Genomic DNA, 22,564 nt, shown 5'->3' on the forward strand with positions numbered 1-22,564 from the left:
GGGCCTGTTAGTTAATGCACTCTGAGATCAGGACAGGTTACGTAAAGAGCAGCCAATCGTAATCAGGGAGATCACAAACTTCTCTAGAATGAATAAAATACTGCTTATTCAACAAGGACAAGAAGTTGTTTCTGTTTCATAATATAAGAATGAACAAAATCTTTAATGCTCAACTATACGCAAAATTTTATTTTTTTTGAAGATATAGTACCCCCGCAGTGAAACAGTGACAGTCAGTGGTGTTTTTTTTCTTCTTCTCATATTAACATTATTAAAATGAAAAGACTGATTTGTGCAGCCATGCTCTCTATACTTAACCATCAATTTGAGTTACTGGATAAAAATAGTTATCCCTGGACTACCAAAAGCCTCATTCACGCCAGGAACAATAACTGGAAAATAATCATTATTATATTAGCGTCCACACCAATGCACAATATTCTTCTGTTTAAGCACACGGTGTGTTTTGTCATCTGCAGCTTTAAATGCTTGAGCTTTTTAAAGTCTGGCTGCCAATGTTTTCATCATTTATCATAGTTTTTGTGTGAACTGCCCTATTCTTAAAGTATTAGAACAATAATTAAAACATTATCATAATATTTATCACCCTTTGTGTGAACAGCCCATAATTCTAAAGAGCTTGTTCACTGAGTTACAGTGTAGTCACATTTACCATTACTCTACAAATTTTCACTGACAAAATCTAGTTTCAATAGATTTTAGTGCACTGAGCAACAGAAAGCTGCCTGATTTGATAGTGACTTGTGTGTGAGCTGTTTCATACATCTACAAGTCTTTTTGTCCTTGTGAAAATTTTATAGACATTTCCCTAATGTATCCGTACCTTTAGTCTACCATCATTACCAGATGAGTGAAAATGTAACTAGAATCTCTAGAATCTGATAAGTTTAAAACAGCACTTTCAGAAAAAGCCGATGTCGACTCTCATATCTACTTTCTACTCTGCTGTCTACTCTCAAACCCAAAATCCACTTTCATACTTTCACATATCGTTGTTCCTGAGTCACTAGACACAAAGAGCACTATGTCTGTGGCTGGTGATCAGAGCACTCGTTAGTGCTAACAGATGCCAGTACTACTGTCTGGGTTGAGTCACTAGCTGCAGGGCTTACAATGGAGGGGCACGTGTGTGCACAGCAGACATCAAGCCAGCTGCAAAGTGGTTTTCAGGGTGAAGTGTTTTTTTCTTGGTGTTTTGAAGCCTTGTGCACCTGTGAACATAAATGAAAAGACACAAAACGTTTAATCGGTGGGGAGCAACAAGTCATTGCTGCTTACGAGGTGGTGAGTAGTCTAATGCTGAAGCTCTGAAACACACTTTATGCAAAGGGAAGTTTGGTGACCTTTCACTCACATTTCCTGAAAAGTACTGTGGAACTTTACTGTGTGGTTTTCACAGAAGGTCTCTTGGTCTCTGAGAAAAACGCTACGCTTTGGGCGGAAATATGATGAGAAATGCATTTCGTATTGCGAGCATGTGAAGGCCCGTCGCTAGTCACATGGAGTACACTCTCCACTGAGCAGGTGACAGATGTGTGAGTTGCTTAAGTCATGCAGTGAATGCAACAAATGACCAGACAGTGGAAGGCAGACATATTACAACATGTATTAAAAAAAGGTGTGAAATCTGTCTGATATTTTAAAGGAAATGATGTCTAGATTAGATACTGTCCTCTCCCCACATAAAAGCAGTTCAGAAAAATAAGATTTTTTTTCTTGAAATGGCTGTCTGTTTCTGAGAAAACCTGGACAGCTGTGATGAAAAAGACAACAGCCCATGTTTAACTGTCTGTCTGAATGGTTTTTAGTTGCTCTCTGGTTCATGTAGTTAAAGATGCGCCCAGTGAAATTGAATATTGCCCCTTTTCACATATTTGAGATATTTGAAGTTGTATTAGAGTAGAAACAAGGCACGTGAAACTCCTTTCAAAGAAAAAGTTTGTGGGTGTTTGTTACTAGAATGACCTAAAGGGGATCTCAATGGAACCTCCATTGCAATTAATGCATTAGCTGTCATTAGTTAATGAAAATAAACTGCAAAGATCAATTACTATCCAAGGGAGTGTAGATTCTCTTTGTTAAACCGCATTCTGCTGTTCTTTGTTTTCAAAAGCAGGTGTGTGTTGCTTTGTGTGTGCATGAGATTAGCTTTCTTGTCGGTTGACTTTCAAGTGCACAAAGACTTTTCAGGCATTACCTAAAAGTTTGGATACACATGCTTCAGGCATTTGCCATCGGTACACAACACCTGGTGCAAGTATTTGCTGTTAAACACATTCAGTTTTTTGTTCAGAAATTTCCAGTGATGTAACGTTGGAAGACTGAGCGCAAGGCTGATTGTACAGCGTAGCTAAAGATCTAACAAACCACAAATGAGTATCTGTCTTACTGGCAGTTTAGCACCCATTCTCTAGTAAACCACAAACCATATGCACACCATGAATACGTTGAATCAAAAATGGGATTCCTACTAACTTGCTGCTAATGTTCTTCACCGTGTGCAAAATATGTATTTTTTTATTATTACATTTATTTATTACATTTATTTTATGCAACATAAAGTGCATATTATACTTAAAATCGTCCCTTGTATTGTAACCTTTTCTGTCAAGACAGCTTAATTTCTACTGTTGTGTTTGGTGAGTTCAGCTCAATTAGTCATCTAACAGGTCTGGCTCTACCCTGCCTCTGCTCCAAATGGATGGTGCAAAACCTACACATGAGAGAAGTCAGTCCCCCATTGCAAAGGGGGCCCTTCAGTTGAGTAAGCGGTTTAAAGAAAGCAGTTGGTGCATGGTTGGTGAAAGGTCAGGAAGAGCTTGGAGAGATGCCAGTTTCTCTAGTGCATTCGCAACCTCTCTTTCCCCCTTGTAGACTGTGTTACTGATCTTCCTTGAACTCTATCCTCTGATGTAACTGGGAGAAAATAAAACACATTGCTGAAAGCCAACAACTTTGAAAAGAATGTACCATAATTGCATTTTAATAGGTATTTATTCTTTACATTTATTGCAGAAATGGTGGCTTCTTCACCACAATTTTTACATTGCATTGTGAATATTTGACAAAAAGCACAACTTTGACAAAAAAAAAAATCCATCTTTTTCCCCCAGGATAATCACAAAAGACTAGTTACGCTAGTGTCCAAGTAATCTTTTTCAAACAACATCCCAAGTGCCCATTAGACCTCAAAACATCATCAAAATGTCACTTAAACATAGTTCCTCTTTTAAATCCACATCTCATTCCTCCAGAACATCAATTCCAATGCTCCTCTTCGCCGTCAATTTCATAAACGTGCTCTCACAGTCCACCGGTCCTTTTCGTCTCCACCTCAACAGACTTGAGTGGCACTGGAGACTTGACTTTTCCATGCTCGTCCAAGAAAAAGATTCTGAAAATCAGCTTTTCCAGGACGGCCAACCGTAAGCAGGGTCAGTCCACTTTTATCTTCCCAGTTGTGAGGGTAATCCAGACAATATCTCAAAGCTTTCTTGCTTTGCACCGGTGTACCCTTTAGGATGGACATCTTCGACTTGTTTCTGGTTTCATTCACATGCCAAAGCCATCTCCTATCAGCGCTCTGGCAGAGTAATAGTAGGCACCCATTCATAGACATTGCGGCTCTCCTCACAGAACAAGCCCAATCTCTCAAGAGCAGAATCTTTCCATGAGTCAGCACTGGGGCTCTTTGAAAAAAAAAAAAGCAGCGATATTAGTATGACATGCAGATGTAGTACAAATGTAGGCGTTGACAATAGTAGGTGTAGATGCAGTAAAGAGGAGTTGAGCAACTCACCGTTACAAGCATGCAGTGTACGTCCTTAGGTTCCTCATCCTGATTGCTGCCCACAATGTCAGCAAGACGTTCAATGTCATTCACACGAACAATGTTGATGTCGTTGTCGAAGCAGAAGGCTTGGATGAGAGTGAAGTGGATCTGCAAGGCGATATCACATTCATACTCCTCATCTGTAGCCAGGACGCAAAAAGCCACGCTGTCTGGGTCACTGAGGTTGCATAAAGGAGAACAATTGATTAGAGAATGGTTCAACATGTGCTGCATGCATAAGGATGCATCCAATTATTAATTATAAGCAAGACTAGGTAATTAAAAACATTTTTATATGCCACCCTCTGAGTGTCTAAGGACCTAATGCATACTAATAGCAACACTTTTAGTAATACATAAACTGATACTTACACATTCATGACTTGTGCAGACTCATACACCCCAACGGTAAGGCAGTCCTGCTTCTTAGCGGAGACCAGAAGCTCCTCTAGAGCCGTTCCTGCGCTCTGCATTCTGGAGAACATAACCGGCGCGTTAGTCAATATACTTTATGTAGAGTTCACTTGATAAACGAAAACAACATCAACTGAATAAGAAACTCACCTATCGCCAGTAGCAGCTACGTTATCTTGTCCACTAAGTTCTTCAAAAGTCATTGTTTAAATCCAAGTTAGGTTGTGTTTCGCGTGAGTTTTCTCTGCAGTGAGCGGTGGGTTTGAGATGCCGTGTCAAGCGCTCGCCGCGTTTTATACGAGATGAGCAGAGTTTCTCGGCAGTGGGCGGGCATTCCGCTAATCCCGGGTTCTGATTGGCTCGCGGCACGGGTGTATGCAAATCACCCTGATGCAAGCGCCTTGACTGTAAACAGCCCACGTGGGTGTTCAAATATCACTCCATCAACAACACAAAGCACGGCTCGTGCTCTTGAGTACAAACCGCGTGAAGCTGTTGAGTTCATTTTATTACTTAATCCTTCATCTAGGAAGACGGAATTAATGGCAGAATTAATGTGGTTAACTCACATCTTTTAATTTTTATATACTGATTTAATTATATGTTCATTAATCTAATTAACCCGTACAGAAAAAAATATTTGGAAGTCTAATTAAGACTTTAATTAGTATATTTATTTGGGACATTTGCATCCTGTGTGGCTGGCATGGCTGGTCGTCACAATGTAGGTGACTTCAGGTAGTTGTTTTGTGGTTGTTGCTCCAGTTCAAACCGGCTACCATGTTCCATCCATGAATCCAGAAGGGGACATTTGGTCCTCACAATGTAAGCAAAACATGACCCCCACCACCCCCTCATACACAAAGACTGGTAAGTGAGGCACACGCCACTCTTTTGCATTTGTAAAGGAGTCATCCTAATTTATGTGTCTTTGTCATGTGCCTATTAATGACTGTTTGGCCTGCCCTAAAGCAGGGATAATAGCCTCGTGTTCCACCTGCCCCTGGTTTTGTTGCAGCCTGCAGAAAGTGTGTCCCAGTGAAACCAAGAGCCAAAACTTTTGTTTCAACTTCTTGCAAGTCAGTCAGGTGAATGCATACAATAGCAGATAAATAAAACTTCACTCCAGGCCTTTACTGTGTGGTTTTAAAACGGTGAGCAATGTTATTCCCGTAAATAGAGATTAATCAATTATTCAGGAGCATCTCGAAACAGCATCACTGCACATATCGGACTACAACATCAAGTCTTGTTCAAACTGGTCTAGGCTGTTGGAAGCTCTTTGTAATTCTGTATGGAGTAACCTGCTGAGCAGCCTGGTTAGTTGGTCTTAACTGGTCAACCAGCCTGGTTGTAGAGGGGTACATAGGCACTTTTGGTGGGTTTTAGAGGGGTTGTAAGCACTTTGAGAATTATAGCTGAATTCCATATGAATCGTAAGGGGAACCTGGGTTAAGCTGATTTTTTCTGCAGGGTGGGGTAGATATGACTTGAACTATGTTTACTTGAAACCTTTAGAGACGTTTCTCTTAATATGCCAAACGATGTAATAACTAAGGCGTCAATCTTTTTTAAAACCCTGAGATTTGGGGTTCATGATTGATATTACTCTCAGATCTATTGAACTATAGAGTGTGTGTTAGGCGCCATCTAGCGGCTGTGCACATAGCGTGACCTTTCACGCAGAGTGTTGTAAATGTGGTTGAGTGAGTCACACCATACAGATACAAAAGATGCACTTGCTCATCAGCTCAAATAGCAGGGATGATTATCTGCTTATGATGAAACACTCCACAAATGTATGCATCTGAAACCAGACCCGTAGGGTATTGATACACGAGGCCACGGTGAAACACAGGACAACTGATGATCGAAAGTGGCATCGTATCAATAGATTTATTGTTCTCTAAAGGCACCTGTGCAGAACTAACGACATTGATTCGAGATGCTGTGGCGCCATCTGCAGGTACAACGAGTCTTGGCCATATATATTTAAGTGTTTTGACTTTTAACATCGTAAGAATTTATATTTTGTACTTTTATATTCTCAATTATCCTTTTTTGAGGTTATGACTTTTTTCGTGTGTGTTGTGAATGTCAAATAGATCGGTGCAAATTTACATCTCAGTTTTAGCTAGTGCATTTGCATTAAAGTCAAACAGGTTAATTGTAGTTTTTATAGGTTACATTGTGTTTATTTGCATTTCTAGCAGCATAAAAAGGAAACGTCTGGCTGTGATAACATGCTCCGACATGTACAGAAGATTGACCTAGTTTCTATGTAAGACTTTTATAGACCAGTTTCTAAGAATCCCAATGGTCAATCAAATGAGTGCCATTATTTGCATCATATCTAGTATAATTATGCTTATTGTATTGTTCCAATAACATTTTTTTGGGTAAACATTTTCCTTGTGATGAATGACAAAAATGATTTTTTAATAGTAAACTGATAATTATTTAATTAATAATGACATGATCACGACAGAAATAAAGTTTATGAACATTCCAAGTTTACAGATACATCAGTGCATCATATGACCAAAGATGAAAATAGATCAATAAAAAAGACAGCAATAAAAGAAGCCTTTTAAAAGACAAAATATTAAAATAAAACAATAACATAAAAATGCTGCTCTAACACAGCAGATCATGACATTTTTTTCATATGTATATATATGTATAGACATAAACAGTGTATTATTATTTTGTGGATATGTGCAATACTATACCCCCTCTAAAAGGAACATTTAAAGCTAAATTTACAGCGGTTTAACGGAAGGGGTTCTAAGCCACAAATAATGCACAAGCAGAAAAAAATAGCTTTTCCCTTTTCTAAACACACTCCTATATCACTAGGACTGATCATTTTTCAGTAGTTGAATCTCTTTAAGCATGTGGCTCCCTTACTAAAAAAGGGAAAATTCAATTTTACTGGATGCCCAAAAGCCCTAAAATGTCTTAAGTAATACAGACAAATGAATACATTTCCTGAATGTACCAAAACTCAATGTGGACGCAATGCAGAGTTCAAAACAACACGACTCCTTCACGTTTCCATTGAAAAAGAATCATAATTTGTGCAGATGAATAGAACAATAATGTCCTAACAAATTGCTGGATATAAAAAAGTGCTACTATAGCATGTATAGACAGTAGATCAATAAAAAAAAAAAAAAAATTAAGGAGAAAGGGTCAGGCTGTGATGATACAATGTAGAGAAAATGGCTATACTGATTCCTTCATCTAAAACAAAGCGAGTGTTGTTTTAGATGCTCTCCTACATTTCATCAGATCGGTGCTGTTGTATTATAACTGACGTGGGTTTCTGCTCCATCCAGCTCTCCTTGGTTTTGCTCTGGCCGTCGTAGATCACCGGAGACGCCGCGGAGTTCCTGTGGGACTCTGAGAGAGATGCGTCCGCTTTGAGATCGGACTGGGCAGGACTGGGGAAGTCAGCGGAGGAGTTGCTGTTGACCCCAGATTCAGAGTCAGACTGCTCGACCTGCTGGTAGTCAGGTGTGTGGTTCTGAGCGCCCGACAGCAGCACCTGGTTATTCTCTACAGTGCCCACGAGGAGGACATCCTGCTCTGGCACTTCTTTAGTAGACGTGGATATGATGTCGTCTTTCACGATAGCTGGATAAGACCGCAAGGCTCGAGACATTCCTGGAAGGCAGAAGAAAAAACATGTTTTAGAATTATGCATAAAGCACCAGTGCTTAGGTAGAAAACAGATGGGTTAAAAAAAAAAAAAAAAAAACACTTAATATTTTTTTTTTTTTAACTATACTTTGCTCCAGGCATACTGTAGTTAACCAAAACTAAAACATAAAAAAATTGTTACTTGAAAACTAGCTGAAATAAAATAAGCTTTATATTTTATATTTTCAGTTAACGGTTATTTAATTCAAGCCAACATTTCTAATTTTGGTTTAGTTTAACTTTAAGTAATCAAATTACTAAAACAAAATAAATGAAGACATTCAAAAACATACTAATAAAAAAGACAGAAACACACAACCAAATTGCTAAAACGCTCACTAAATATACCAGCAAAATATAAAAATTAAAAAACTATTTTAAAATATTAACAAGATACATAATAGTATATCAATAACACTAAAATGCTACTGTTGTTCATATTGATATTAACATATTATTAGTATATACTGGTAATCTATATTAAATTAGGATCAAGAATTGTGAAGTTTCACTGGCTTTGATTACTCAAACTGCATTATTGTACAGGTTGAACTATATAATACAACAAAACTTGGCAGAAAACAAGCAGGACAACATTCCTCAGCACCCTATGGAAACAATGACAAACACTGTGCTCACCTGTAGATGACGTATACAGATCTTTCTGATTGCTGCTGCCAAAAGGATTGACTGAGGGGAAAATGATCAGACAGAAAGAAAGCAGGAACACCTAAAAAAAAACAAAAAAAGAAAAGGTCAGGAAACACGTCAGGCTGCCATTGTATTTATTCAAAGCAGTAAGCTCACATTACGAGCTGCTGAAAGATTACACTCATAGATCAGATTTCATTTATGACAGATAAATATGTGTTAAAATAAAACCAACTCAACAGAGGTACAATCCCTCTGATAGATAAAAATTCTACATAATAAAAATACATACCATAATACAAGTGCTAGTCGTGGTGGTTTTCATCGTGGACATTTTCACCATGGCCTGCAGTTTTCTCAACTGTTCAGTAAGGGACCTTAGAAAAACAACAATTGTTAGTAGCAATAAATTATAATTATAATCTTCACTAAAATTATCTTATTAAAGCACACGATGAAGGCTTACATGTTTTGTTTCTGCAGCAACTCAACTTTCTTCTGTAACTCCTGATTGTGAGCAGTGCAGATCGCAACCCTATGGTCATACACAATATTATTTCAATGACTTAAGACCAAGTAATTTACAAATATATTCCAATTTGCACTACTGTTCAAAAGTTTAGGGTCAGTCAGGTTCTTTTAAGGAAATTAATACTTTTATTCAGCATTAAATTGAAAAAAAAAACGTGTGAAGAGTGAAGACATTTATAATAATAAAAAAAAAAATAATTCAATCAAACAATTGCTTTGCATCACAGGAATAAATTACATTTTAAAATATATTCAAGTTATTTTGAATTGTAATTATATTATACAATATTACTGTATTTTTAATCATATAAATGAGACCCCTTTTCTTTCTTTTTGTTAGAGTAAATCACAAAAACAATACAGTATAACATATTTGTTTGCACAATATATAATCATTAATTCCTGACACCTTATTCAATGAATTAATAATAGATTAATTATCAATTGACCTATAACAACTGCAATTGTTGTTGAATTTACAGTATATTGTTCAATACCTTTACAGTTAAGTGTTAAGTGCTTCCTGTATTTTGAGAGACATTATGATTGTCATGGAGTTTTTCTCACTTCACGAACCTGTTCTCTAGGCCATCAACATAAACTTTCTTCTTCTTGCGACTCTCCTGAGCAGACTGCTTATTCCGGATCTTTCTCCTCACCCTTTTCAGGGTCCGTTCCTCTGCCTAAAGACACACACCATTTTAGCCATCAGGTTACATTTCAAAAATCTGCAGCATAGCTTCAATATGAAACCACTTCTCTTACCTTTGTAAGAGGCATTTGAGTTGGAATGGTTGCACCTTCTTTCGCCAGAAGTCTCCTCTCCTCATCAGTCAAAACAATCTCTTTGAACTGGAACTGGAGACAAAATATGCATATCATATCGAAGTTGTCATGGTAACAGTCTGCTGTTTTCTTAAAATCCTTTGAAATGTACCTGGTTGTCTGGTTTGCTGCTTTGTGTGGAGTGTTCAATCGTGAGTGAGCAAGGCAGCTCTGGGGAGAAGTCATCATCCATATCCATATCCAAATCATCTGACAGGAAGAAAATCAATCTTAAGATGGGACACTTAAATAAGTCATTTGAATAAAAACAAGCCAAAAAAAAAAAAACATAAGAATAATTCATATTTCTCTACACACCACAACAAGACCTTACCGACATCTATGAAGACATCAGACTCCGGGTTCTCTGATCGGACGCTCAGCAGGGCGTCTGTGTCCTGTGGGAGGGTGTAGCAGTGGTCTGACTGCACCACCTGGGCCTCGTAGCTCTCCGTCATACACTCGGAGTAAAGCAGAGGCTCGATGCCTGGACTGGGGATGGTGTCGGTCTCACTGCTGTCGTGTGGAGGGGTGGTGTCCTCAGAGATGCCGCTGTCACTGCCGTGAGGAGACTGAGACAAGCAGTTGATAGTCAGGCCGTCCTCGTCTTCACCCAGAAGACTGCTGAGGAAGTCCTCTGTATCCATTCCACTCAGCATCTGCAACAATGAAAGCATTTCTTAGTCTGTCTGTCTATTTAATCTACATGATGTACAATAATGATTTCTATTTAGTTATTAAATGTACAAAATACATTTCTAGAATTTTTTTTACAATAAATGTTATTTTTATCTAATAGTTTTATTATTAGATAAAACAAATGCATATAATTGTTATTATATTATACACATTTACATTACTTCTACTTCAATAATAATAATAATAATAATAATAATAATAATATTATATAAAAATTTAACAAATATACATAATTTGAAACTATCAAATCATTAGATATTCTATCTATCTATCTGTCTGTCATAAATTATGCACAAAAAATATTATAAATGCTTACAATATTACATTATTATATAAAATAAATGTTTAAAATGGTTAATAACTGCAACAATCAAATCAGTACATAATCAGTAGAATATATATCTATCTATCATGCACAATAATATCATATAAATGTACATTTACATTTATACATTTAACTATTATTAATTAATTTTTTATTATATTAAATACTTTTTTTTAAATGGTTTAATCTATATAATCTGCAACAATCAAATCATTATTCTATCTGTCATCTTTGTTTTTAATATTACATGTTATATAAAATATAGAATACATTAATATTCCATAAATACACTCCATGCAGCATTTGACAAGATAAAAGCATTTGTATCTAATCACTATATTGCGTAAAACTATAAAAGGTGCAGTTGTATTTTTTTTTTTTTATAGATTTTCTTATCATAATCATATCAGACGTGACAACTACGTGACCAAATAAATAAATAAAACAACAAAAAAACAACAACAACATGAAATTAGATTTTTGGACGTGAAGGTTACATACATCTTGCTCTGAAAGCAAATCATCCAGCAAATTACTCCCCTCTGCGAGGAACAGATCGCTGGATCCTGGGTCTTCATCTGGGAAGATTAGACCAAGCAGGTCTGTATTCTCCATATCGTCGCTCACTGACATCTGACACTGATATAAAAAAGAAGAAATCAAAAGACGATATGAAACAGGGCAGGTACGCAGCGACACGCGCACTGACAGCTCGATCAAGTTCAGACCCCGCCCACTCACCATGTGACTGCATTTCCGTTTTAAACAACACAAACGACAGCTAACTTCACGGCATTAACAGTCCAGAGTACGAGTCAAAATCGCAATCATAAAATGGTTATACTGTATGTGACAAATAGTTAAAAAAAAAAACTCATTAAACCCTACAGGAAATACTACTGTAACACGATGACAGCGGAGATAATAATGTTTACGTACTAATGCAAAGAGGATACAGGTCACATTTTAATCGCATTTGGTTATGCTGTCTGATTTGCTACCTATTCAACATAGTGACAATACGTATTGGAGAATTTACATTTTTAATAACGTTATTAATACTAGTAAAAAATATATATATAGAACAAAATCTAACAGAACGGAACAACTGAATTATAATAAATGGAAGTAGCGGTAAATAAAGTATTTGGTAAAGCATGTGACAGGTCTGACGTTTGACAGCTCTACAATGACTGTATTGTGAAGAATTTTGAATTTCTCTGAGGAAAGCAAAGTCGACCTAACATATGCATATAAAATGCTTTAGATAACCCCTTACCTCTGATGATCTTGAACCGTAATAAGATACGTAGACATATACAACAAAATAGGAAGTGCCTTCTCTCTTTGTCCTGTTCCCGATGAAATCACCCTCCAACGAGGCAAAATTTGCGTCATCACGTACGGGCGAACGAGTACGTGCACGTCTTCTACGCAAGGCTTCCCGGGAGTTGTAGTGTAAAATGGCATGCCTCGAATACGCCATTTATAAGGGAGAGTCTGTGAAAATGTTATTGCAAGTTTAAATCGAAAAATCCTAGAAAACTTACTATACTTAATTATGATAAATATATATATTAGAGGCATACTGCAAAGGGAAGGTTTGAAACAATCGAGTCCAAAGCACTTTATTACTTATATTTATGACATGACATCCATGACGTTACAAATGTCTTGCACTCACTCGCTTGAAAACGTTCATACTTTTCATTCATTCATATAGACTACTTTATTAGAGGCATTCACTGATCTCATTTTCGACTGAAAGAAAAAAAAATAACAAAAGAGGTATATCAAATATATCTAGCTGAACTATAGCTCCCATGAGCTGTCCATTATTATGTATACGTTTTCTGAGCATCACAGAATGATGCAGAGTTTAGACGTATGCCTAAGGCTCCTGTATGTCTTCAGACGGTCCTTTTTAGCATCAGTTCCATTCACTACGTGAGTAACTACTGGCATGCTCTCTACTGCTTGTCGTTTATGTGCGCGGTGTAAGAGGATTCGATAGACTCCAGTGATAGAGCTCCTGCAGTCTTTGCCCTGGTTGTTACGAATGTGGTCTGCAGTAATGCCAAAAGCCTCCAGGGCGTTCCTCACATCTATCTCATGCTCTTCAAGCTCCCCTGGCTTACACTCAGCCAGATGGAGCGGGTCCAGTTTGAAGGGCTCCATGGCCTTGGGAAACTCCACCGGCAGCAGCCACTCACAGCCCATCATCTGCTCTACTGTGTAGCGGTCAGACGGCTGGGGTTGCAGGATGCCGCGGATTAGTTTCTGGCAAGGATCCGGCACCCAAGTAGGCACTGTGTACGTCCCATCCAGGATGCAGCGCTTCAGCTTGGCCACTGTTTCGGCACGGAAGGGCATGGTGCCGGTCACCATAAAGAAGAGCATGACCCCCAGGGCCCAGACGTCTACGCAAACACCTATGTAGTGCTCATCCCTGAAGAGCTCAGGAGCTGCGTAAGGGGGAGAACCACAGAAGGTGTTGAGGGTCTCATCGCGGCGGCTGACGGTGCTGAAGCCGAAGTCCCCCACTTTAACACAGGTGCTACAGGTGTAAAAAACATTCTCTGCTTTCAGATCTCTATGAATGATGTTATTGTCGTGCTGCAAAATAAGAAAGATAAACTACAATTAACTACGACATATAAAGATATTTTGAATAACAAAACTGATAAGTCGATAAACTGATTTAACTGGATTATATATATATATATATATATATATATATATATATATATATATATATGCGTGTGTGTGTGTGTGTGTGTGTGTGTGTTAAAATATGTTTAATAATATTTTGGATAAGAATTGCATTTTAGAGGCTTCTTTATAATATCATGACAGTTGTATCAGCAATTTTTAAATACAGTATACTTGTATACTAATACCATTATCATTATTCACATTATAGTTACAACACTCAAAATAGCAAATAAATAATAATTATTAATTATAATATTAATGATATATAAAATATTTAATACTATAATACTTTTGCATTTCTGCTAATTCTGCAAGTAACTCTCAACAGATTTATTAAATATTATTAATAATTTATTGATGAAAAATTTTGAAAAGTAAACTTAATAATTAACAAATATAATTTTAATCCCATTAATATATATAGGATTAAAATAAAAGATGCATATATCAAATAAGATAAAAATGTGTCTGTGTATATCTTATATATTCTGAATGGGCATTGTGTCACTGACCTTCAAACTATGTATCTTATAGAAAAACTGAAAAAGGTAACTGGCATGAAATGGCTCAATCCTGCCAAATTTGAAAGGTCAGGGAAACAGAGGAATCATAATGAGAATATGTTTGCACCCTGTAAACATTCAGCCCACTATTATAACAGATTTCCATCACTGAATTATATTCCTTTGCACTATGCACATCTCACCATATGCTTCACAGCTGACAGAACCTGAGAGAAGACGATCTTGCTGTCGATGTCGGAGAGCTTCCCCTCTGTGCTGATCTTCGTGTAGAGCTCTCCTCCGCTTGCGTACTCCATGACCAGGTGCAGACGGGTCAGCGTCTCCACCACCTCATACAGACGGATGATATTTGGATGGTGCAGCTTTTCCATGCTTGATATCTCCCGGGACAGCAGCCTTTGCGTCTTCTGATCGAGCTTGGTTTTGTCCAAGATCTTGATGGCCACTTTGTCTGGGGATGACAAAATGCATTTCAGTTACAGGAGTTTCTCATTCAGAAAACAATCATATTCTTCTGTCTGTGGGACATATGCATTCCTACTAATTTCAGTATATATTGTTTAGTCGAACAGCAGTAATAGTCAGCTATCATAAATCAAAGACATTTAAGCACTTATGGCATCAGATATGGTGCAGTGTGATATGGAGGGTCATTCTACACCCTCTCTTCAAGATCTGCTGCAGCAATACAAATCCTCAAAATGCTCTGCGCATGAATTCACAAATGGCTTTGTAACAGCACACCAAAACCTCCTATCCCTTACACACAGCAATCTTTGATGAGGGCTACTGCAATTCTAAAGGTCTCGATAGAAATGTGACACCTCAAATCCATCCATCTGTGTCTGGACCAGACAAGTTGTCTCAGCTTGACTTTGACCGAGGGTATGCTTCCCACATTATCAATGTAAACTGGACTCTCAGGACACATGTTCATCAAGACAATAACACTCAGCAAAAAGCATATGCATGTAAAAGCATAGAGCGGTTATATGTAGTTTTAACCCTTATTTAGTGAGAAGTATGTATTAAATAAAACATAATGTCTTTTTTATTTTATAAAATATGGGTTAAAACTAAACTGAAAGTAAATTAAAAAAATATAACTACTTTAGAATTTAAGTATTTACTTTATCATTTTATATATTTAAATAGACTTATATCTGATTCAACATAGCTTACTAAAACTATGTTTACAACATTGTTCAAAGGTTTGGGGTTAATCTTGTTATTTTTTTTTTTTTTGTTATTTTTTTTTTATATAAATATAATGGCTTTGCCCTTACAGGCATAAATGACATTTTAAAATATATTAATTTAAAATATAAAATATATTTAAACAGAGAACTAAAAAACAAGCCTCTAAATGTGCATTTCCAGACACATTACCAGGTGTCAGTGAGCTGCTCTAAAATAAATCTATTAATATTGTAGCCTTCTTGTGAGGAGAAGCTCTTAAGAAAGTCAAAGAATATGTACCAATTACTCAGAATTCAGTTTAAAGTCTTTTAACTGACATGTACCTTTCGTCAGAGCGTGGATGCCCAGCTTGACATGGGAAAAGTTTCCACAGCCGATCTCACCACGTATCTTGTAGAAGCCGATGCGGCGACCCACGGTGAGCTCTTTCACCATCTTCTCATCCTGGCACATGTCCAGATTGAGCTTCTCCAGTGGGGTGAGGCGGCGTGGCTGGGTCCCCTCGTCGTCCGTGCAGATGTCGGAGCTGTCTTGTCGGCTCCATCGGGCATAACGCTGGGGACCCGTGGCCACTTCTGAGACCCCGACAGAACCCCCCCCAGCCGGGTACACAGCAGTCATCCTGCCACAGGCCACTGGGGGGCTTAGCTCATGGCAGGAGACCTGGAACTAAGACACCACCTGAAGATATAAAATTATACACAATTAAGAGAACCTGCATTTTGTATACACTTCTTTTTTTAAACCTCTGCCTATAAACAAATCCATTATTTATTAAGGAGCAAATAAATAAATAACTTCATGAACATAATATTTTAATTTCTTAAAATTTTAATTATTTTATATAAAATGTTTTTTTTTAAACCTCTGCCTATAAACAAATCCATTATTTATCAAGGAGCAAATAAATAAATAACTTCACGAACATAACAATATTTTAATTTCTTAAAATGTTAATTATTTTATATAAAATTTTCTATATTATGTTTTTACAATAATTTATTCAGGATTTTTCTTATAATTGTAATGTATATATTATACATACATGCATACATACATACACACATATTCATAATTAAGTGTATACAAATATAAATACAATTATTATATACAATGATAATAATAAACAAACAAAATATTATTTTTGATATTTGTAAGACACACACACAAACTCATATTTAAATAAATTAAACAAATAAATAATAAACAAACAAATATTTATTAATACAAATATTTTACACTATAATTTATATTATAAATATTGTTAGTAATAAATAGTTATTTTATAAACACACTTTAATAAAATAAGTGCAAAACATGGGGACCGTTTTTCATAAAAAAAACAAAAACAAATAATGGATAGTCTTTTCTCACCTTCACATGTTGTCCTGTACTTCTGCGTCAATTTCCAACATTAGCTCATTATTGCCACATCTCAACCCAGGCTTATACACATATCAAAGAATAAAGGAGTAGATGTTTAGGCTCGTCTGCTTCACCCAAGCGGCCCAGTGCACAGTGTATCCTTCCCCTCAGTCCTGCATCTCCCTGAACATCATCACATATGCCCAAATTAATGGGTGCGTTGTCTCAGTGATAAAAATAGACCGCGGATCAGCATGGAGAACGATGAGTGCTGTGATTGTTGCCTGGCTGCTATAACAAGGCTCCACATTACTCTCAGTGGCCCTGGCTTCTTGTACGGTGCTTCCTCTCATTTAATATCTTCGCCTGGTGGCTCATTCAGAAATGGGGTCCCACATGGAAAACAGCCACTCCCTCTCATTTGTTCACGTCGGTGTGTGTCTTTGGTGCTTCTGACTCACTCTACAGTCGTCTCTCTGGGATTAGCGTGTACAGAGATCCTAATCCATGGCTTTTTTAGTGGCCCTTAAGTCTCCAATTTAAACAGCAGGGACTAAACTAAAGGATTCCCGTTTACCTGGTGAGAGAGGGAGGGAGACAAAGAATATATCAAGACCATTACATTGTCCTTAACTCACCTTTCCTTAAGGATTTAGCTTATTTAGCTTGTGTAAACCAGCATGTTTGTAGAAAATGTATGCATTTGCAGCATTTGTAAAATAATTTGAGCTATTTAAGTTAAGTTTTTAAAAAATATGTATTTATAGTTACATTTGAACTAAATTATTTATCTTCCTACAAATGTGACTCAATGTGTGCGTTTTTGTGTGTTTCAGGATGCAATTAAGGTGAGTTTGCTGATGTAGTTCCTGTAACAATGTCCCTAAAGAGCAGAATATATGAACACAGAGCGCCGTCACCTCGTTCTCTAGCCACTGAGAGCTAACAGCACACATAAAACAAGCACTACACATTCATCACGCCACAGTGGACCACAAATAAAACCATATATAAAGCAATGTCAGAATATCAATTCACATATTCAAATGATTTCTAAAGGATCATGTGACAGTGCAGACTGCTGAAAATTAAGCTTTGCATCACAGGAATAAATTTAATTTTAAAATATAATAAAATAGAAAAGTGTTGTTTTAGATGGTAATATTATTTCACAATATTACTGTTTTTTTCTGTATTTTTGATCAAATACATTTCTGTAAAAATGTAGTTCATAACATTATGCTTTCAGACTGTATGTTTTTTGCAGGGGTTTCTTGATCAAAGAACACCAGGTGTGTTAAACTGAGGCAGTTTCTCCACACAGGACCGCTGAGCACTGCATCTGCACAGACACCTTCAGGTGTGACGATGTGTTTTTGCAGGTGCAGGTGAGCGCTGATGCTGATATAAGCTGCTGAGCTTGGTTTTCAACAGGGTTCTTTGAAGCAATATTCTTTTGTTTGAACTTTCGAGCATCAGCATTATAGAATTAGAACTAAACCAATCAGATCGGTTGAAAGTGCTTTGGAACTGACCGAGTGTTAGAAAGGCAAGTTTTGACATTAAAAAGTGACAAAACAATCCTATAGCTCTGTATCTTTACATGTGTTTGTGTGTTGTACAGTTCTTTAAGTACTTGCTTGTGTAACTGTCATAAATGATCAGCCATTTGACAATAGAATGAGAACCCAAACACTCTTATACGCAATCAGCAGATCTTTCTGAGAAGCGGATTTAATCCCCCTTCATTCACTCAATCAAAACAAGAGCTTACTTCTACTGGCGTCAGCATTGAGCATTCAACTACCCTGATTACAGAATACACTACCCTTCAAAAGTTTTTAGTCAGTCGTTTTTGAACAGAAAATGGAAAATGTAAAAAAAAAAAAAAAAAAAAAAAAAAAAAAAAAGCATTTATTTTAAATGGATAGAAAATAATGTTTTTGGAAACTATATATATATTATTTTTTATAAATACAAAAGTAGGCAAAAAAATGGCCTGAATACTGAGAGCTAAACTGATTCTTATATGAATAGTTGAATTGTAGCAAGAACAAATAAAGAGATGACTGAAAAGACACATCTGACCTTCCTTTTCCTTATATTTGATATCTGTCCTAATTCACACGCTCTATTTACCAAGGCACAGCACACAAAATCAAAGTGATTCTTCTCATGAATACTCAGATCCTCAAGCTTCAAACACCATCTTGCATTTGTTTGTGTGTGCTGCTGATTGCTGAAGGGGCTGAAAAGATTCGCCGGCTGACAGAATTCTCTTTTAAAGTGTAAAACAAGCAGAAATCCTGAAACGATCCTTTCAAGTGCATGGATGTGCATGTGTCTGCATAATGATATTCCTCTCTCACCCTTTTCCACCATCTTTCTGATCTTATTTATTCAATAATTAATTTTTATTTGAATTTTTATATCCCCAACTTCAATATCAATTACCAAAAAAAAAGCAAATGGTTCATCATTTAGCTCCATTCTGGCACACAGGACCATTAGCATGAGCCTCATGGGCAGGATTTAGAATGTGGTACTTACACTGAACAAAATTATAAATGCAACACTTTTGTTTTTGCCCCCATTTTTTATGAGCTGAACTCAAAGATCTAAGACTCTTTATCTGTACATAAAAAGCCTATTTCTCTCAAATATTGTTCACAAATCTGTCTAAATCTGTGTTCCAGCCCAGGACCTCCACATCCAGCATCTTCACCTGAGATCAGCCTCCCGGACAGCTGCTGTAACAATCGGTTTGCATAATCAAAGAATTTCTGCACAAACTGTCAGAAACCGTCTCAGGGAAGCTCAACTGCATGCTCGTCATCCTCATCAGTCTCAACCTAACTCCAGCTCGTCATCGTCACCGACTTGAGTGGGCAGATGCTCACAATCGATGGCATCTACCACTTGGAGAGGTGTTCTCTTCACGGATGAATCTTGGTTTTCACTGTACAGGGCAGATGTCAGACCCCCTGCCCCCGGACCCCCCAATACAGTAAAACTGCACATTGAGTTCATGAAAAATAGGAGCAAAAAAAAAATGGGGAGTTTATAAATCTGTTCAGTGTACATCAACTGTGTGACTTCTTTCACGCCCCATGGGACAGAAGCACTTACTAAGCATTAAGCGTCTTCCACAGGGGCCATTTCTACTGATGCGGCCCTGATCTACACGCAAGATAAACACTAAACACATGGGATATCAGTGGCCCCTGGGTAAGAAAAATCCTTGTTGCATGTACAGGGTTCAGCAAGTAAAACATTTGGCTCTAAATGCAGGTAGTTACACATTTTTAGAAAGTAGAATTAAGTGATTCTTACTTTATTGCTCATTCACTATGGCTTTCCTCACAACATCCAATATGCCTACTTCCCTTCTATATACAGTAGTAAGGAAAAAGCAGTATGTGAAAGGAGCTGTAGGTCCATATTAATGGTATTATTCACAAAACATTAGACAAAAAGTCCCAGGATGAACTTCTACATCTGGCGAGATCCCAAAATGTGCATTTCAAGGACACTTCACCATTGCATAATGCCACAGAAGAGGTGTTGACGCATCTGACACCATAAGTCACATGACATTGACAATATGATAAATTAAGCACAGCCAGATTATATTTATAATTTTTAGAACATCCGTGAAGTAAATTCCAAATCAAATGTAGGACCTACTCAGTATGCGATTTCAGAAGCTGCTTCTGTGTTCACACTCTCAGCCACAGCTACACAAAGCCCTCCTGTGTGTGTTTTGATTGAGACACATGGACAGAGAGGGGAAAAAAAGAGCTCAGTAGTGAAAAGATCAGGGACAATAGGGGGCCAGAGGTGCCAATCTGGAATTTCCATCACGTAGCTACAACTACCAATTTTCAAGTCATTTTCTTACTATCAGATCAGCCACACAATAATTAAATATGATAACTATTTTGAAAAATGATGCATGCTGTTCCTAAACTGTATGCATTTCTTTCTTCTGTTGAACACAAAAGAAAATATTTTATGACTACTGTGAAGTGTTTGGTCACCAGCATTCTTCAAAATACCTTTAGCAGAAGAAAAAAACTCTTACTGGTTTAGAACAACATGAGGTTGAGTAAATGACGACAGTTTTTTCTTTTTTGGGTGAACTATTCCTTTCATGACAGAGTATGTTTTAGATATGTGTGGATGTCATTCATAAACATATTTTGAGGAGGCTCTACTACACCTGATGAAATGATGAACTGATTACTGTCTCTTTCTAATTAATGCTATTAATTCTACATAACTGCATTAAAAATGCACAAAACCCCAAGCATCACACATGCTTCAGAACATGTATTCAGATTTTGATACATGTCTGAATGTGTCCATTATTAATGAGTCCTTAAATAAGGAACATAATTAAGGAGTTCAATTGATGTTTGGACCTTTGAGGGGAAAAAAACATGCAGATTATTCGATGAAACCACAAAAAAGGCTGTTTCCGTTGCATTGTACCATGTTAATGTATTCCCAACCCATCAAAGCAGCTTTAATCTCAGACCTAAAACCATGTTTCATGTCATCCAACTAAGGAGTCATCAAAGGGGCCTGAACAAAAGTTGACATCAATCCGTGAGAAACTAGAAAGGATCATTCAATATCATAAATTACAATATTCTCAGTAAATTAATACTTCTATTCAGGAGCCATTCGGGATTCACACACCTGTACCGTTCAAACACTAATACGGCTTTATTAAAAAACCAGAGGCCCTCTGTAGATCCCACACATTCCCAAATGCAAGACTTAAATCATGTTAATCACAGATGCCATTTGATCAGAGGATTTTACATTAGTTTTACAAATGCTCAGTCATAAAAATGGAAAATATAATAAATAAAAATTTACACAAATAGTAGCAATACTAAATATAAAAAATTATATTGATTAGATTTATTACTGGCAATAATCAACTAAATAAATAAACGCATCTCAAGTCACTAAAGGTGACACCACGCATGTTTGTGTCAGATTTTAGTGTGTAGTTTAGCTCTGTGCAGAATAATTATCAAATACAAGTATCCTAACAGTAACCCCTTCCTAATTTTTAATAAGGTGATGCTCGAATCTGCATCATCAAATATATATTTATATATATTTTACACGCTTCCATAACAACCGCTGCTGGCCAGTAACGCCAGATACATCTGGTAAGATATCTGAACAAATGAGCCTTGTAAACAATTTGAAGGCATACATTCATTCTTCATGCTTTTATGTATTCAGTGGTAACCTCTCAGGATGATGAGAAGATTGATAAGAGTGAACATCCTTACCTTCCTCAAGAGTTGAGGCGGTGAATATTCGTTGCGGGATCATTCAGTTTGTTTTAACTCGGTGCTTGTCATAAGCCTGAATGTGATGCGCGAGGACTCCACTGGCTCCATCACAGCAACAGGGAGGTCAGGTGACGGACATTTCTGTTAACCAATCACAGCTTGAAGGTGGGACTAACGGCTTTATTTAACCAGTAGGCTATTAGAACATTATCTAAAACAGAAAAATGTGTTAGAAGTCCTTCGAGTAAAAAAAAACAAACAAACAAAAAAGTATAGTTTTACTCAAAAGCAAAATCACTTTTGAGACTATCAATAAAGTTTAAATTTATCAACGGTGATTGTGATTCTGTAAACTAGTGCTTTTCAAACTTTCTAATTCCACTTACCAGTAAACATATTCTCCTTGCTAGATATAGACACCTATACGTTTTGTTTAGAA

The 22,564-nt window shown here is 36.9% G+C and overlaps 3 protein-coding genes across 3 annotated transcripts; all 3 read right to left on the reverse strand.

Annotated features, from left to right (window-relative positions):
* Positions 1 to 2,996: 2,996 nt before the first annotated feature.
* On the reverse strand, positions 2,997 to 4,559 carry LOC113107679 (growth arrest and DNA damage-inducible protein GADD45 gamma-like). Its single transcript, XM_026270350.1, has 4 exons — positions 4,418 to 4,559; positions 4,226 to 4,327; positions 3,821 to 4,031; positions 2,997 to 3,710 (listed from the first exon to the last, which is right to left on the reverse strand). Exons 1-4 carry the CDS (start codon positions 4,468 to 4,470, stop codon positions 3,597 to 3,599), a joined length of 480 nt encoding a protein of 159 aa, XP_026126135.1. The 5' UTR covers positions 4,471 to 4,559; the 3' UTR covers positions 2,997 to 3,596.
* A 2,126-nt stretch (positions 4,560 to 6,685) lies between these two features.
* On the reverse strand, positions 6,686 to 12,411 carry LOC113107682 (cyclic AMP-responsive element-binding protein 3-like protein 3). The gene is made up of 10 exons (XM_026270354.1): positions 12,283 to 12,411; positions 11,505 to 11,642; positions 10,314 to 10,638; positions 10,092 to 10,189; positions 9,920 to 10,012; positions 9,731 to 9,837; positions 9,090 to 9,158; positions 8,916 to 9,000; positions 8,612 to 8,702; positions 6,686 to 7,936 (listed from the first exon to the last, which is right to left on the reverse strand). Exons 2-10 carry the CDS (start codon positions 11,634 to 11,636, stop codon positions 7,548 to 7,550), a joined length of 1,389 nt encoding a protein of 462 aa, XP_026126139.1. The 5' UTR covers positions 11,637 to 11,642; positions 12,283 to 12,411; the 3' UTR covers positions 6,686 to 7,547.
* Positions 12,412 to 12,615: 204 nt separating this feature from the next.
* LOC113107683 (serine/threonine-protein kinase NIM1) lies at positions 12,616 to 16,952 on the reverse strand. Its single transcript, XM_026270356.1, has 4 exons — positions 16,817 to 16,952; positions 15,766 to 16,123; positions 14,425 to 14,693; positions 12,616 to 13,619 (listed from the first exon to the last, which is right to left on the reverse strand). The coding sequence occupies exons 2-4, from the start codon at positions 16,061 to 16,063 to the stop codon at positions 12,864 to 12,866; spliced, it is 1,323 nt and encodes a 440-aa protein (XP_026126141.1). The 5' UTR covers positions 16,064 to 16,123; positions 16,817 to 16,952; the 3' UTR covers positions 12,616 to 12,863.
* Between the last annotated feature and the right edge of the window lie 5,612 nt (positions 16,953 to 22,564).

The sequence above is a fragment of the Carassius auratus genome, chromosome 8, assembly GCF_003368295.1.
Source record: "Carassius auratus strain Wakin chromosome 8, ASM336829v1, whole genome shotgun sequence".
Lineage (NCBI taxonomy): Eukaryota > Metazoa > Chordata > Actinopteri > Cypriniformes > Cyprinidae > Carassius > Carassius auratus.